Source organism: Malurus melanocephalus, unplaced genomic scaffold, assembly GCF_030028575.1.
Source record: "Malurus melanocephalus ecotype Western Australia unplaced genomic scaffold, MMel_1.1 scaffold_256, whole genome shotgun sequence".
NCBI lineage: Eukaryota > Metazoa > Chordata > Aves > Passeriformes > Maluridae > Malurus > Malurus melanocephalus.
In genome coordinates this window covers 604,463-621,848 of record NW_026623488.1, presented here as the reverse complement: position 1 = coordinate 621,848, position 17,386 = coordinate 604,463, and the positions used below count along the sequence as shown (strand labels likewise).

Here is a 17,386-nt window from a genome sequence, read left to right as displayed (position 1 = left end):
TCTAGGCATCCAGTTCCAAAGCCCAAATAGCAATATTTGCTACAGAACAGTTTGCTTGTATTCTTGTGGTTTTTATGGGGTCTCTATTTTTGTCTCTGTTCTTGGTTTTCTTTTGCCTTGCATTAAGTAAGGCACATAGAATTTCAAATGAGGTTTTTTAGTCTGGTGAAAACTCACTACTTATTTCATGAATCAATCCTTGAAGTGAGCTTCCTTTTCTGTCTTGAAAGATGCCTTATTGCTTAGAATATGTTTTACTTGGTTAAGTGCGTCTTAGGAGCTACGTAGGCTGGAGTATTCTCCAGTGAATGCCTGAGTTTGCTGATGGTTTTTGTTAGCCAGTGAATATATGATATATGCTTAAATATTTCCCTGTTAGTTGCAGAATTTTTTTTTCAAGAACGAAAGTGCAGCTAATTTATCTAAGAGTGTTATGTCGTCTGTAACTCCCGACTGATGTTTTGTTCAGCAAACATGAAAATTTCACACACATGGACTTGGTTTTGCCCATCCTCGGAACACTTGTATCCCCAGGAGTAATTCTGTGAATTTTGTGTTTGAGATCTCTTTCTTGTCAGTTACCTTTCATGTATCACTTCCATTTTTCAGGGCATTTTATTCTTAATACCCTTTCCACAAGAGACTATGGGATATATGCTTAAATAAGAAACCAGTCTAATGTGATGAACTCCTTGTCAGCATATACTGATTTACGTTTCTCTTCATAATCCTATGGTAACCCTTTAATAAACTGGTAAATCAAACATGCATATCTGCATAATGCTACTTAGGCTCCTTGAGGGTATGTGTTAGGACATCTCATGTTCATGATTTATCACAGGTATACTGATGAAAGTCTAGTTATTACTGCAGTGACTRATGTGGACAAAATCAACCAAATCTGCTCTGTTGCTCTTGTTTTCTTTACTTTTACTGCTCTGCAGTTTTGATATTTTAATAGTTGAGTTTTCAKGCATTTTTCTTAAATCAGGTTTGTATCTGTAGGATCCACTCTTTTCATTATTTTGGGGGAGGGGAATGCATGTGATCTTTACCTAGGCATGCTTTCTGCATCTTCTGTTTATTAATTATTCTGGGCTGTTCAACTTAGTTGTCTCTGTAGTGCTTGGTATAAATATGAGAGTAAACCTGTCTAGTTTGCTGTTTCCTTGCTTGATGGCATGGTACATGAAACCAGCATGTTTTGGATTTTGTATTATAAGTCATCAGTAATGTTTTTAAGGAAACTGACTGTCCCAGGAACAGTGTTTGTAGCAAATGGGAGAAATGGTATCTCTAAACCTTTCAATGGAAGCACTAATATAAGTGTAAACATTTTCTCTTCTTGCTTAAGGAAGAACTGAAATCCATTACAAACTGCAGTCTGAGGGAACTATCACAAGATTATGTTCTCTTCATGTGAAATTAGTGGGACATGAAAACTAGAGCWAGGAAAATATCAAGGGATTTTGGAGAAATGTTTGATTTTAGGCATATGGAGCTATTGGTAAAGCAAATCATAGCAAGAGGATATGGAGAAGGGACTCAGTATCTCATTTTTGTGTCCTCTTCAAAAATATACRTTAGACTACAGCTGCCTGGGAAAATTCTCAGTAAAAAAAAAAGACTTTTATTGAAGGATAGTTGCATTTAGCACATTTAGGTATGTTTTGTCATGCTCACTTTTTAAAAATTAACAATTCCTTGTATAATGGATAGAGTTAACTGAAGTCATGTAATGTTTTGGTTGCTAATGATTTTTTAGTTTGTTTTTTGGATGGATTAAAAGTAGCTGGTATGCAATTTGGAATAAGAAATTCTAGAAGAAATTGAGATCAATTTCAAGAGATAAATTTTTTTTAAATTAACAAATCTTACTCTAAGATATCTTCTCCCTCAGATCTTTTACATTCTAATTAGTACTCCTCAGTAATTTCTGACTTTTCTAATGTCTGTAATCAGATTTGCTTGTCTTTTATCTCACTTGCATGAGTATGACACTTTGGCCCATAAAGCTTGCAATTTACTATATAAGTTGTTAATGCATATTTGTATCTATGTGGGTTTGTTTTGGTTTGGTTTAATATAATATAATTTATCCCTTTTGTAAGCCTCATGGTGTTCCATTTGTTTTATCTCAGGGGAAGGCCTTTCAGCCTCCCGCCACTCTTTGCGAACAGGTCTCTCTGCCTCAAATCTTTCCCTGAGAGGAGACAACCGTTTGTCAGTTCTTCTCAGTTACCTYCTTCCTTCTTCGAGAGCTGGGACCCCGGCAGCCTCAAGGTGTACAACCCCCGTAACTACCCCTCAAAACACACCACCCTCCAGCCCTACCTGCAGTGTCCCGCCAAGCTCATGGGTCCAGCCAAGTCCACTTCAGGGCAAGGAATTGCTGGTGTCATCTGCCAGTGATGATATTCCTTCAGTAGTAATCCACCCACCTGAGGAGGACTTAGAAGTGCAGGAAAGCCAGGAAAAGAAGACAGAGGAAAATATTGGCAAAACACCAGGCAACTATTGAAATTTAAGCTGTCCATGTGTGATGCTCTCTGCATCTGGATCACTTGCATTGCAATGTTTTTGGCACATAACTTGGGCACAAAGAAATATGAGAACTATTACCTCTGCCTGCATGTTTGTTTCTTATCAGTTGTGACTGTCTTCTTGTTTGGCATTTTTAACTTTTTAGCTTTTAACTAAAGCAAACAAAAAATTCTTTAATTAACATTCATTTGTGTAATTAAAAAGGAATATGTTTTTAAAATCTAATATATAAGAAAATGTCAAAAATGGTGGCCTTTTCCTTTCACTCACCTACAGTCCATAGCAAGTTTTGTTTTGGTTTTGTCAGTGGTTGAGTTAATGTTTTAAAATAGTGTTTGATACCTTGAGATAGATACAGCTGAAAACATGGTCAATTATTAGAGGTGAATATGAGAAGAATTAGGAAGGATATAATTATGAGTGGTATTCAGTTTAGTTGTACAATGAAGTCTTCAAATGGGTTATTTTTTTTTTTTTATTTTGTGTTTTGAAAACCATTTCTGTTAAAACTAGTAGTAGTTAACAGATGAAATTGTCAGGTTCAGTTAGCTGCAGCTGTTTCTGGATGGTTCCCATTAGTGCACAGCTTCAGCATCAGACACTCCATTAGTGTTTTCTTGTGTTTGGTATGCAGAATTGGAGACAGTAGTTAGTCACAGCTCAGCAGTTTATTATTTTGTTATCTGCAAAGCTATTCTTTATATGTAAAAAAGGTGTGTAGGTGTATAGATAAGTTGAACGAAACTGTTAGAACTTGCCATCYTTTCTTGAAAAGCTTTTAGTAAAAGTTTCCTAACTTGTGCATTCTTCATACATACTAGTATAATTACTTTGCTTTTCCAAAATTATCACCTGTTTAGAAACATAACAATTCTTCTTGGCAGATCATCTTTTTAATCGGGGATCATCTTGCTTAGCCTTCAGGCTCTTCCTCCCCTTCCTAGAAATTTGTCTTGCCAAAATCTAGCCTGGAGGTTTGTCTGCTGTAGGCCTGTGTGGTTTGGGAGTGAGTGGGTGATTTCACTCAGTTCTTCCATCAGTTGAGGCTTTTCTTTTTTTCTTCCTCACTTTTTTAATAAATAAAAGCACACTGTTATACACAGCAGTGAAAATACGCTGCCACAGAAGAGGCTGTGGTTATCTGCCTTTTCACACTGGGAGCCAAGTCACTGAAAAGGAAAGACCAAACCATGCCATAGTTCCTTATCTTCAGTTGAAGTATAGAGGCCTCATTGTTAGTTMAATTCAGAAAAGCAAACGAAGATCTTTTTCTTACTTCCTTATGGGAAATTAAGAGAGTTCACCTGATGATAATTCTCTCACAGGTCATCTTCCAAAGGTGCTTAGAAGTAAAATAACAGCTCTAATTGTTTTTTCCAGTTCTCATTTCTTGACAGGCATGACAGCATGATAGACACAAGATCTTTAGAATCCAGAAGGCAAATAAATTAAGCTCAAGTACATGATGCTATTATTATTCACTCATGAAGTTTTCTACTAGAATCTCYTAAGTCTTGTTCAGATTGCTTTTGTTCCTCATGGAGATGTTTCTCATAAAGAAAATATCTGAAAAGGATGATGTCCTAGTTAATCAATAAGTAAAACTCCAGAAAATGATAAACACCAACAATTAAGGAAGATACTTTTGTTTTTTTGGGGTTTTCTCCCCTTTTTAGTTCAAGAAGTCATCTGACCACAGATAGACACATTTTTCTTTAGAAATGCTTTTGAAGACATTCTCAGACTATGACTTCAGGTCTGCAACTGGACCAGTCTCTGTCCTGGGAGACAAGAGTCAGAAGGAAACCCTGACAAGCAAGTCATATTCCTGGTATTAATTAGAAAAAAAGCCCAAACATCTTCCTGGTCCATTCCACAATACTTTATAGTCTGTATCACCTCCCTAGTAGTTCAGAATATTGAATCTGAATACATTTTCCACTTCTCTRTGGAGTTGGGTTTGCCTGCTGTGAGCGTTGGGAACTGTGTTAATTTTCTAATAGGTTGCTTTTTTCTGTTTAACATTCCTCTGTAGCTGGCCTTAYGTTATTCAGACCTTTATTTTTTAGTTTTCATAAGTAGCTGGATGGTTACTGAACTTAATGTGAGTTACTGGAAAAGGAGGGAACAGAGACACTCCTTTAGTCTACCACTTAATTTTAATCAGCCAGKCATCAGTTCATAGTAAGTCAACCAGACAAAGGCTTCTCTTGATGTTTTTCAATTTTGTCATCAGTTGAAGAGCAGTGTTTGTTTTCCCATCTTTGAACTGTTGAATAATGAACTCTGTAGGAAGGGCTAAGAAGTGAGCTGTGTCACAGCCGAAAATGAACAGTGTTAATTCACCAGCATCACTGAGCTTTCATATCTGTGAACAACAGCAAAACAGACTGTTTTAAGGGGTCTTTTGGTCCACTGATAAATATGCTTTTAAAACTGAGAAAAACAGTGTTTACAACAGGTTTCTTCTTACAGTAATTGCTTAGTGAAAACAGAATTCAGAAAGATTGCATATTTGCTCTCTAGTAGTAATTTGAACATTTTTTTCACATTGGAGCTGCATTGGAATTTAGTTTAAAAATTATTTTAATTTTCTCAAATACAAATATGATGAACTTCATATTTAGAAGGTTTGTATTACATATTTTTTGCCTTTATTAATACTATTATTGTGGAATAATAGTGCTTAGGTGTTGAACTCATGTCTTGCTCATCTTTATATGAAGCAGTTGAGAAAAATGTATGTATTCTTCTTGCTTTCTTTTTTCAGTAGATAATGTTGATTGGATTTTTGTGATCACAATACTAAGTATAGTTGGCTAGAAAAAGCATGTGATCATTAGTGAAGGTGTAGTTATAAGTACTTTAACTTGAGTTCATGGGGTTTTATTCCAAGTTACTTGAAGACTCAATCTGCCGTTGTCTTTTGGAGGAGACAAGTGGTAAATCTGCCCAACATCAGGAAGAGTACTGTGTTTTTAAGGATCCCCTCGGTAGCTTGGTAACAATGAGTTTTTCTGTCTTAAAATCTGAAAAGTACTACTAGGTGGTTGTCCTTGAGTTTGCTGGAGAAGAGAGAGATATAAGTTCTTTTATTAATGTGAGATTGGAATAGAAGKGTTTCACTATTAGAGAAGATACATTTTTTTTATTCAGAGTTTCCCTGCAAATACCGTATTGATGGATAAGCATTATGAAATGCAATTCTGTATGGAAATGCTTGCTCAGGTCTGAAAACCTKTGAGCAGTATTGTCTTGTGAGCAGCAGTCTGTCCAGCTGCAAGGACAACAGAAAGGAAAACTATTCACACATAGTTTAGGATCAGACAAATGTTCCTGTGTCAGTGCCAAAACGTGTGACGCTTAACTGTGATTGATTGGAGAAATTTTGAAGGCAAACCTTTGAGAAGAATCAGTATCACTTTAGTACTGAAATAAAAATATTTCTGCTAATATGTAGAATCTTTATTCTCGGTTCTTCTCTTTTATTGTCTYTCCACTTTTTGTTCCAGTGTCTGCTTGCTCTTGCTTACAGTACTTTCCCAAAAAGTGCAAAATAATGCATTATGGCTCATCTTTCATCAGTTAGAAACATTTTTAGTTACCTGTATTGCTACAGAGAAGGGGAAAAAGTGAWAAAAGTTTTAAATTCTAAACTTTTATATTATGCTGCTCTTCTGTAACTATTTAGTATTTATTTATAAAGTTCTGCAAAAACGTCAACTCCTAAGCAGTTAAATACTTTGATCAGCTGATTTCTTAGGTGGTTGATGCTTTGATTCTTATCAATAACACATGAATCTTAGAGCAGAAGAGTAAAATGTGTTTTTTGGTTTTTTTTTGTGGGTTTGTTTTGTGTGTGTGTATGTGTGTGTGTGTTAGCTCATTACTTCTACATGTTAGGATTTATGAAGGTAATGAAAGCCTATTAACTTAATTTGATTTTTGCTTCAGGAAAAACTATGCACACCAGCTATATCCCTTATAAACTGTAGGAATGAAAATTAGTGGTCAAGGCTTGGACATGCATTTTTTTTGTTGATACGATGACTTTTTGGAAGTGTTTTTTGGAAACAAATATGGGGATGAAATATAGTGAATTCAGTTGTCACTTGAAATGTTAAAAATGTCAAAAGTGGGAAATTATAAACATGAGGGTATTCAAGTAGTTATGTGGCAGTGGTTATGATAGAATAGTAGCTCAAAGGTAGCCAGAGAGAGCTTCATTTATATCTTGACTAGAGAGGTGCTTGACCTAAGTACAAATTTTCTCCGTGTAATACAATATTTAGGCTATAGTCCTTATCTAGATGTGTTTTTGAAAGCATGTGAAAGCATGTTCACTCACCACAGCTGAAAGCTCTAGYGTAGACAAGCAGGAAGGCCGAATGCACTACTAGTGCATGTTAAACTGAGCAAAAGGTAATTCAAAAGGTGGGATTTGGGCTTGGTTATGCATGCCTAGACCAGCTTTTAAATGTTAATTGGTTAGGGAGAACCCTGATGCCACAAGGAATTCAGTGTGTGARCACTTGGGTTACTTGCCTTTTGCACCCTTTACTGAACCTGCAATTCAGTGCTGCTGGCAGTGTAGCGAGATACATAACATGGTTTTGTTTTGGTGCAGGTGTTAGAGGGAAGCTGTATGTTGAACTTGAAAAACTTAATTGTGTGTGCCTTCAGCTTAGGTGTGTGTTCCATACAGTAGCGTGGTTGGATGAATAGTGGGAGCTTTKGTCTGTTGATTGAAACCTAGCTGTGGATCCTTCATGTCATGCTCTACTTACTTGTACAGTTTAGTTAACTTTGTTGGCTACATTCCTTGTAGTTGTCATCTGAGGCTTGCTGACACTCTTTACAATTGCAATAGCTKCTACACAGCAGACTAGAGGTGTTTGCATTTGGTGACCAAGGACTTCTTAGTATGGTGAAGATGCTTTATGCTARCTACTGAATCAGTTATGATTAAAATGTCAGCAGTTATTTTTTCTGCAATTAAAATAGCTCATGTTTTCTGGTGACTGTTCTGCAAATGGCCATCATTTGGGCAATACTTAATTTTAAAAATTATGTCATTATTTTGACAACACAGTGACTTGTCAATGTTGCATTTATGATACTAATGTAGGGCACTTACTGAATAACGTGCACTTTTGCTTTAAGCAAGCTTCCACGTTGAGTTTTGGTAGTGTTGCACACTCAGTTCACTTCCTGCACCATTTTAAACTTGCCTTCTTTGTTTTAATTTAGGGCTTTTGGCATCTCCACAGTCAGCACCTGGAARTTTAGACACTGGGAAAAGTGGAGATGTTAAAGGTACTGGGACAGGAGGAAGCAGAGAAAACAGCACTGTTGATTTTAGTAAGGTAGGTAACATGAAATACCTTWGTGTTTAGAATCAATTAACTATGTAACAAAAACTGCTGGTTGTAACTTCCCCATTAGTTACAACTGAGTTATCAGTGTACACAAGAAGTGGGTAACGAGAGATAACTTGTGTCACAGTATGACCTAGGCTAAATGTGTCACATGTTTTGAAATTCCTTCCAGTGGGAACTGTTTCATGATCTTCTCAGTATTTTGGTAACGTTAGAGTACAGCTGCTGTACTTTCTCATGCAGATGGAGATATTTTCACATCTGCTATTAAGACTCTTATGAAAACAGTTTTGTAGATTTGTTGTAACTTTTTTTTCTAGGACTTCTTATTGGTTCTTTTTTTTTCTTTTTCTTTTTTTGTGAAGATGAGTTTTAAGGAGGATTTGCGTTATATGTGTTACGAATTTTCTCAACAAAAGTTGTACATCTTAATGATTAGGAACATATAATACCACTTTCTTAAAGAAACCTTGTAAAAAACCTACTGTAAATCTCTTATATGTCTTTCATAATTTAAATTTGCTGGGCAAATTCCATTGTGGCTGTCACTATAAAGTTCAGTCAGAAGTGTCGTCTGTACTACGAAACACTGTAAGAAAATTGGTTTGCCAAGTTAAATAATTYTGTTTATGGAAAGCTAACTTACACTGTAGTTCTGATCTAATCATGGCAGGTGCCATATACTCCTGCTCCTCTGTCACRGTTTTTATATTTTTGCTTGGCCTGTCCTTGTGTACACCTGCCTTGTCTCCTGTTGGACAGGAGTCAGCCTCCTGGCACTGTAGTTGTGGCACACTTGGTGTGGGACTCAAGAGGCCATCTGTAAGTTTCCTAGCTAGCAATGTCACTGGTGCTTGTGTGTGTGTGTATGTGAACACAGAGTTCATGTGCTGTACCATTTTCTAATGCACTTCTGTAATTACATACAAAAATGGAGATGAAGATTTTCAGCTGTCTTATTTTTATGGATGAAAAGATAAAAATGCAAATTATTTTCCAAAATTATGACATATTTGAAATACACAGCTGTGGAATAACTCACTGCATTCTAGAAACCATGTGTAATTACATGAACTCTCCTTACTTAATTGTGCATAGATTTTGTTAATTTATGTCCTATCACGGAATGTTTGTCATTATAATATTAGAAAGGTGATTTGAAATCTTTAGAATATCCTAGGTGTTAGTAAATCTAACTTATAGAAAATAATTTATTATTACTTGGCTGGCTGGCTGRCATTTTCTAAATGTGTTTGTCTTTTCTGTATTGTGGGGTATTTAATTTGCTTTTTAATTTTTCTTTGTAGCATAAATGTCTAGTAAATTCTGATAAACATAATTATGTTATGGAATTTCTRCTAAGAAATGTAAGGGAATAAACACTTGTTTCATCTTTATATGAATAGGTTGATATGAACTTCATGAGGAAAATTCCTTCAGGAGCAGAAGCATCAAATGTGTTAGTGGGAGAAGTAGATTTTTTAGAAAGACCTATTATTGCTTTTGTGAGGCTCTCCCCTGCTGTGCTTCTCTCGGGTCTCACAGAGGTTCCGGTTCCTACACGGTAAATAAATGCCTGGAAAGTCTGGCTTTACTTATGCAATAAAATGATAATACTTAAGATCTCAAATATATATACTGTATTAAGCTAAAAAATGTAGAGTTCTGTTTAACTTTATGCCATTAATTTGCTGCAAAATTTGAAGGAAAGAGATCTGCCATAAAATTTTCTGAATGCATTATATATCTATGTCTCTATACACACATACATATACATATATACAYAGGTATGTACAGKTAAGATGCTGTCTTAAGCAAGTGCAGGACTTCAAACTGATWACTGAGTTGGAGTAAAAGCAATGAATCTTCCAACTTTGTGTTGCCATTTTAAGGATGGGCATGAAGATAGTTACAGTTCCCTTCAGCTTGTCGGAGGGGAAGAGCACTTCAAATCTGAAGGTCTGTCTAATCTGTAGCTCTGCTCTTTCTGTTAAAATACACAGCATTTGAATGCCTTAGGTGGTGCAAAACCATTTTTTTATTGTATGCCCAAAACTACATGATTGATATTGGAGTAATCAATTGGCAGCTAATACACAGGAGCAGTTTTCAATCTGCAATATGCTGTCCRACCTGGTGCAATCACCCTTGCTCCTCCAACCCATGGGTCTCGCCAATATACTCCGGGTATATTTACTACAGATGTTCAAAATACCAAAAGACAGGTCCCATGATAAAGGTAGAAGATCATTTCATCAGTCATGAYGCATGGCACTTCATTTTCTGTGCACATTGATGTATCAGGCTGTTCTGTGGTGTTTGRCATTTGTACATTTCTGTTTTTTGGTGGGTTTTTAATGTTTTGAAATGATCAAAGTGTTTGTTTATCTTTGTGATTTTCAACTTATGCACTCTTTTGAAAGGCAAAAGTACATCTATGTGAGAATTTTCACAGTCGTTGACATGAGTGCTCATWATATTTATTGGGAAATTCCAAAATTTCTGTATACAGATTACTGTAGCTAAAATTTTTCTATCCTAAGTTTTTCTGAATGGTGTACACTTAGAGATCTGGAATAACATACTTGGATTCTGAAGATGCACTCTCAGTTTCAGGGTAGTAAACTTGCAAAGGAGAATTGAGCTTTTTGTAGTATGRGTTGAARGAAGGCGCTASATTTTTCAGATGTATTGTGCTTGGRAGCRTCATTTTCATGGAATRTAGGAAGAAGGTTGTGAAWCAAATTTCTGAGGTTCACTCTTTGGTTTGTATCCTTTTGAGTTTATAAAATGGTACTGCTTTTGGTGRGTTTTATGTTAGGCACTGTTACTGTGCTAGGAAATGGAGACTGCTCACATAGGCTGTTACCCAAGCTCCAACTTGGATCAGCTTCCCAGAATGTAACTTACCTTCTTAGGTGTTCAAGTATCCAAGTTCCCTTCCTTTCCACTGACACAAAACCAAGATGTGACAATATGAGTATGCTCAGTGTGACATCCTTTGTGTGGCATACCCAGTCACAACAGGCTTAAGAGGGGGTTTAACTCCCATCAAAAGGTGATCATCAAGGAGCCTAGGACAGGTTGTAAAGCTCCTGGGCTGCCACTTAGGGGGTCTTTGCTACTGGGAATGTCAGAAAGGCTTAGAATCCAGAGGAAATATTCATTGAGCTTTAATCTCTGGATTTCTAGTATTTATCAGGCATTATATGAAGTTGAAAAATTAGGCTTAATTAAGAAGACATCTGAGTAATTTTGGTTCAGAATTTGAGTTCCTTCTAGTAATGATTTTAAGCTCAGTCTTTTCACAGTGTTGCAGCACTGTGGTGATCTGAAGTGGTGAGAATAGTGTTTTTATTTCACCACTGAATTTTCTTTAGACATTAATTTGAAAGACCCTCTCTGAGTATACTCAAATGAGTCAGCCATACTCATCTCTATTACTTTCTCCACAGGTTTTTGTTTTTGTTGCTGGGACCAGCAGGAAAAGCTCCWCAGTACCATGAAATTGGACGATCAATAGCAACACTTATGACAGATGATGTGAGTGATCTATTTTAAATGCTTGTAGCTAAAGTCTACAATTTAGCAACTGATCTCAGTAAAAGATTTGGAGTAGTAAGTTAAAGAAAAAACCCACAAACTGGTTAAATGAAGAACTGCAAACTTAATTTTTTGTGTTAGTGAAGTAGATAACAGTAAATTAACTTTCCTCCTTGTCTGTCTTGAAGAAATCCTAAATGTATTTCTGAAAAAAATTTTGSCTTTGGTGTATAGATTTCATTTTTGTGTTAAATTGGTTAAGAGAACTATAAACTAGAACTGCATTTGATATGAGTCAGTGTTTGTCAAAAAGGACAGAACAGCTGCATGAGTGTTCAGGACACAGAGTTTTAAAAATGCCTGCAGTTGAGTCATCATAGATTTTTTTTTTTTATCTAAGCAAGGTCAAATAAATAAAATTAGAATTTTAATAGCCTTTTGAAGTTATATTCTTAGAGCTCTATTGGTTTTAAAGACCACAGTGGGGAACCAGGACTTACTAAGCATTGCCATCTTACTGAGCAAAATTAGGGTATTTTGATTTTGACTTCACATTGAGCGCCACCTATTGAATTGCTTATAATTTCTTGGGTTATGTAGCACAAAGGCAAGTTCTTTTTACTCTAGAACACTCTGAAGTCTGGGAATATAAACTAGAAATTAGTAATTTTGCATTTGATAACCAGCCTCTGAGTACAGTTTTTGTTCAATGTGAGAACGGAATAATATACGCTTTAGTTGCAGCTTCTGGTTTTCTTTCAGTTCAGGTAGGCTGATATGATTTGTAGGAATACTCTAGATCACTGAAATAGAAAAAAACATAAATTATTCAATAGTGTAAAAAGACCTAAGTAGACTTCAAAGATCTAATTTAAGATTAGAAGCTGTAATGGTCAGATYTAATGGTATTTGGTGAAAAACAGTTCAGGTTTCAAATGTGCAGAAACAATTTAGGACATCCTTCTGCAAGCAGTTTTTTATAGCAAAATAGCATGTTTTTCTCTCTTTGTGTATAAAATGCATCTTGAAGTTTGTATTGTAGTAGTCTGCAAAAGAGTAAAATGAGGTTCTTTTAGTAGGATCATTTTCATGTGCTTTYTAAGTAGTCTTCTAAGCTTAATTAAGCTAGATGTACACAAATGAATTCTTATTCTTAATAAAAACTAGTGTATTAAATTGAARCTATTTGAAGTATTTTTTTGTCATGATTTAGCACAGCCTAGTGGTACAGTGGCTGTAGGGCAGAATTATTCAGACAATAGCACATTAACTTGATGTCCTGAATATTGAGGATTAACTTTTAATTTAATTTTAGAAATGAACTAAACATATGTTTTGAGTTTGAAGATAAAACTTCCGTATTTTATGGTCCATAGGAATATGCATAGCAGTAACTTTTAATTTAAAAGTATGTAACTAAAGTAAAAGCCTAACTTTTGAGGACTTACAAAATATTTTCCATAGTTTTTAAAAATAATCAAGTGTAATCATGATACAATGATAATCAGTTCCTCTTTCAGAAAAATAAAAATGAATGTTGAGTACTTTCTTCTTGTAGGTGTTCCATGATGTTGAATGTTGAGTACTTTCTTCTTGTAGGTGTTCCATGATGTTGCCTATAAAGCAAAAGACCGAAATGATTTGTTGTCAGGAATTGATGAGTTTTTAGACCAAGTGACAGTCCTGCCTCCAGGGGAGTGGGATCCATCTATACGAATTGAGCCACCAAAAAGCGTTCCTTCCCAGGTAAARTGGGGAAAAAAAGGTCCAGTCTAACTTGTAATGGSWGGGCTTAAACTGAACATAGGATTCRAGCTGCTGAGTACAAAAGGAAAATCACTGCCCTGRYCCTGCTGGCCACACTCCCCTTGACACGCACCAAGATCTCATTGGCCTTTCTGGCCACTTGGGCACACTGCTGGCTCCTAWCCAGGTGGTGTAAAATATCAGGAATGTCCCCACATCCATTGTGCAAGAAAAAGTGGATTGTCCRTTTTAAGTTAGAAAAAAATTTATAAAAAAGAAAAGAAGAAGAGGGGAAATGGTGTTAATCGTTTTTCTGCTATGCTGTTATTTACTATATWTCCTATTGTAATACTGAAATGAGTTTGTGTGACAACTGGGAGAATTGGTGAGAAATTGAGTTCATGTTACAAATTATACTAGCAGTCTAATCAAGCAATGATAAGCAAAAATATTTTAATTCTTCTAAGAATTTCTGTTTGCATGCAGCATTGATTGCAATGCTTTAATGTATTTTGTCTAGTATATAYTGTTCACAGAATGTTTACGAAATAGATAAAAAATGATTATATTGCTCAGTTGTGATGATACAGTCTTAGAATGAGAGCTAAGGAAGGTGGGTCCTTAGAGAGACTTTGTTCCCCTTTTCTCTCCTTACAACTTAAAGGAATTTAGGCCTTCAGAATCCAAAGCAGGGGAGATCCCAGTGCTCTTGGTTCAGAAGGCTGATACTGGTGCTGAGTCCAGTGGAGGTTTGCAGAGTGGGTGGAATAACAGGGGGCAACAGCAGTGCAGTTTATTCATGAATAGCCTGAGGTTACCATGTAACTTGTTTCCAAAATAAGCAGGCATCAGGGTWTTTTGGAAGGCAGGCTCAGTTGAAAAATTTATGAGGAGCTGGTAAGCAGCTTGCTCAGCAGGGGAATGACTTCTCATTTATATTTCAACTAAACACTGTGTGTACCATAAAAAGAGGTCAGTTTCTGCTACATGTTTAACAATTTCTGCTCTGGAAATGGTTGAARGAGAAAAGTATCTAAAGGTTTCTGTCTCATGGTTCAGCCTCTACCGTGTGTTGAAAATCTAGGCTTTGTTTCATTGTGTTTCAGGAATCTATTTCTTGTATTTTCTTGATACAGGGAAGATTAATACTATTGTTCAAGATAATAGTAAGGTCTTATGGGTGGTGATGTACTGTTCTACTCATCTGTACTAAATAAAAGATTAGTTTGGAAAAYGGAGGACTGCTGATGAGCTGGGAATATGAAAAAGGGTGTAGAAGGTGTAGAGTTTCTGCACGGTGTCTTTTACTATACTTTTTCGTGTAAAGGCAGTCTGAAACTATTTTTTTTTTCCTGTCTCTTCTGTAGGAGAAAAGGAAGGCACCTAAATTTCCAAATGGATCTACTCCTACAGGAGAGGGTCTTAAAGAAGAAGGCCATCATGCTGGACCTGAACTTCAGAGAACTGGAAGGTGTGTTCAGTTCCTTAAATGCTAGCTACCATAAAGAAATAAAAGTGATAAATCTTCATCTTAATGATTGGCATTTAAACATTAAAAAATTACGGTGTAAGTGTCAGAGCACATCCTTTGTCCTTTTCAAGTGTTGGATTCTTGCCTRTAAGTGCCAATCTGCTTAAAATATTTTCAAGCCTGTGGCAATGTTTCTCAACACATTTGCGAAGGATTTCACATAAGATGCTGCCTAATTTAACTAACTGACTTWTAAGAGCTGGATTTTAAATTTTAATCTTCAGGAGCATGCAATTATCATAATTACAACAGAAATATGCAGTTTTCAGTATTGGGCTAGGTACTTAAAAATCCCATTAATACAAATCTGTTTTATTAAATGTATATGAAATGGAACAATAAGAAAAARGAAGTGGCAAAAAGCAGTTTGGTATTGGTTAGCTTTGGGTTTTGGTCAGGTTTCTTGTAGRGATAAAATAAAATGGAAGGAACTTCTTTCAGTTATTGTTGTTGTCTGTTAATTGCAAAATATTTGTCAAAGAAGTCTCCAACATTGGAAATAGTTGGTTATGATTATAATATCTGAGAGTAGAGAATAAATMAAGAATTCTGATTTATTCCAAATTCTGGAATAAATGTACAGTATTGTTACCTCCAGAATAATAAACTTCCAATTCAAATGCATATTTTTCATACATTTGTGAGAAAGACTTTACATCATTTGTGTTGATTTTTACCATTGTGGTTTTGTTATAATTACATTTTACCGTTTCTGTAGACAGTATGTGGAGCTGAGTTCATTTCTGCTCACAGAATTATCTACAGATTTTTCTTAGGAATGTTTGGGATTTTTTTAATAATTAAAAAACAAGACAACTTTTTGTAAGTGCAAATTAATATATAGTATTTTGGAGTCTTTAAGATTTTTTAAAATTGCTTTTTAAATTATTGGTAATAACTCACCTAGTTGAACTARCGTGCATATGTTTGGTTTTATRCTTACATTTATAGAATATCTGTGTRCTCCAGATAAGAACMCTGTTAAGAATGATAGACATTCATTTATTTATGGAAATAATAATATGTGTGTAGAGAATTCAAATAAAAAAGTGACAGCTAAATGTTGGAGTAGCAATATTGAAATGTGTCAGTGCAGTGATCTTGGTTAAGGTTTAGCATATTTCTTCTGTTCCTTGTCTTAAACATCATAAAATGGATTTGACTTGAAACACCGTTTACGTAAAATTGTTTGCAAAGTTTTTTCTTTCAGTATCTAGCCCATCTATTAAAAAAAAAAACAAAACCTAGTCAGCTTTTAAGAATGTGGATAACCTGGTTGATTRTATTTGGAATATGCTGAATTGGAATAGATAAGACTCTCATTAACATTTTTAATTGTTATGCTTTAATCTGGATTATGAAATAGCTAATTTGTGCCGGCWATAGGCACTGGCAGTCATGTGTAGCCCATAGTTTTAAACTAGCTAGAATCCTTTAGTGTACAGTTTGACGAGTTTCATCTCACCTATTTAGGCTTTTTGGTGGTTTGATACTTGACATCAAAAGGAAAGCACCTTTTTTCTTGAGTGACTTCAAGGATGCATTAAGCCTGCAGTGCCTGGCCTCGATTCTTTTCCTATACTGTGCCTGTATGTCTCCTGTAATCACTTTTGGAGGGCTCCTGGGAGAAGCTACACAAGGCAGAATAGTGAGTACAAAGAATGGTAGCGGCCAGGCTTTTAGACCTTCAGAGGCAAGTCACTGTGTGCATTTGTCTCATTTATTTATACTTGTATTTGAAGAATTTACCTGCAGCAATTGATTAGCCTGCCCCAAAGCAGATCTTCCCCAAAAGGTAATTGCTGTGGAAAATGTGGGGGAACCCATGTGAACAGGAGAAGATGCACAGGGGTGGTAAAAGATGTTTATCTTGCCTTATTGGATGAATGGCTTCATGAATTGAGAAAAGGCTTRCATTGCCTTCTTTTTGGCTGCTAAACAGTAATGAATAGCAGTAAAGGTGCACCATCCCACTAGGCCTACTTTAGGCAAAGTCAGAGGCTCAAGGTGGATAGCCAAGACGTGTACTGGCCTTGAGTAGTAGGCCTGTGAGGATGATACTGCCTGCAGTGTGTGGCCAGCAGTCCATTTACGAAACGGACAGGATATGTTTATGCTTGCACTAATGGTATGTTGCTCACAATRAACATARAATGTCTGAGGTTTATGAGCAGAAAATACTCTTCAGTGTAAATGACTGAAATGTAAAACATACACRTGCAAAATTCTGGTAGGGTTATGTWGGGCAGTAGGTAACACCAGTATCTTTTTACCAAAATATCATTGCTCTTTCATTTTTGAAGCAGAAAAAATGACTTAATATCAGCAATGTTAGTTACTTAGTGTCAATTGGCTTATGAGTAAACTAGTTTGAAGTGTATTTTCTGTTTTTAAATCTACAACAAAGAAGCAAGGCTTTGTCATTTTGTGGGAGGGAAGGATGTATTCAGGCATGTCCCTTACAAATTTTAAKATTCTGTTGAAGCTCATAATGTTACAAAATTCTTTTGATGCTTAAATGAAGTTTTTAAGCTTGTACTATATTAAAATATAGTTAACTGTTTTATCTCTTTCAAATRTTACTATTGATTCAGATATTTGTTYATTGATGTATCTCTTCAAGCTGATAGAAAATAAGGAAATA

The 17,386-nt window shown here is 35.6% G+C and overlaps 1 protein-coding gene across 2 annotated transcripts in view; it reads left to right on the top strand.

Moving 5' to 3' along the window:
- The window catches only part of SLC4A7 (solute carrier family 4 member 7), a 93,742-nt gene that overhangs the window by 53,765 nt on the left and 22,591 nt on the right, over positions 1 to 17,386 (top strand). Inside the window, exons 8-14 of one of the 2 annotated variants that reach the window (XM_057375716.1) lie at positions 2,142 to 2,510; positions 7,795 to 7,910; positions 9,329 to 9,486; positions 11,378 to 11,465; positions 13,065 to 13,211; positions 14,579 to 14,682; positions 16,216 to 16,390. In XM_057375716.1, the coding sequence (XP_057231699.1) occupies positions 2,142 to 2,510; positions 7,795 to 7,910; positions 9,329 to 9,486; positions 11,378 to 11,465; positions 13,065 to 13,211; positions 14,579 to 14,682; positions 16,216 to 16,390 (1,157 nt within the window). The remainder of the gene's footprint in view (positions 1 to 2,141; positions 2,511 to 7,794; positions 7,911 to 9,328; positions 9,487 to 11,377; positions 11,466 to 13,064; positions 13,212 to 14,578; positions 14,683 to 16,215; positions 16,391 to 17,386) is intronic. The other variant, XM_057375714.1, reaches the window with a different exon arrangement.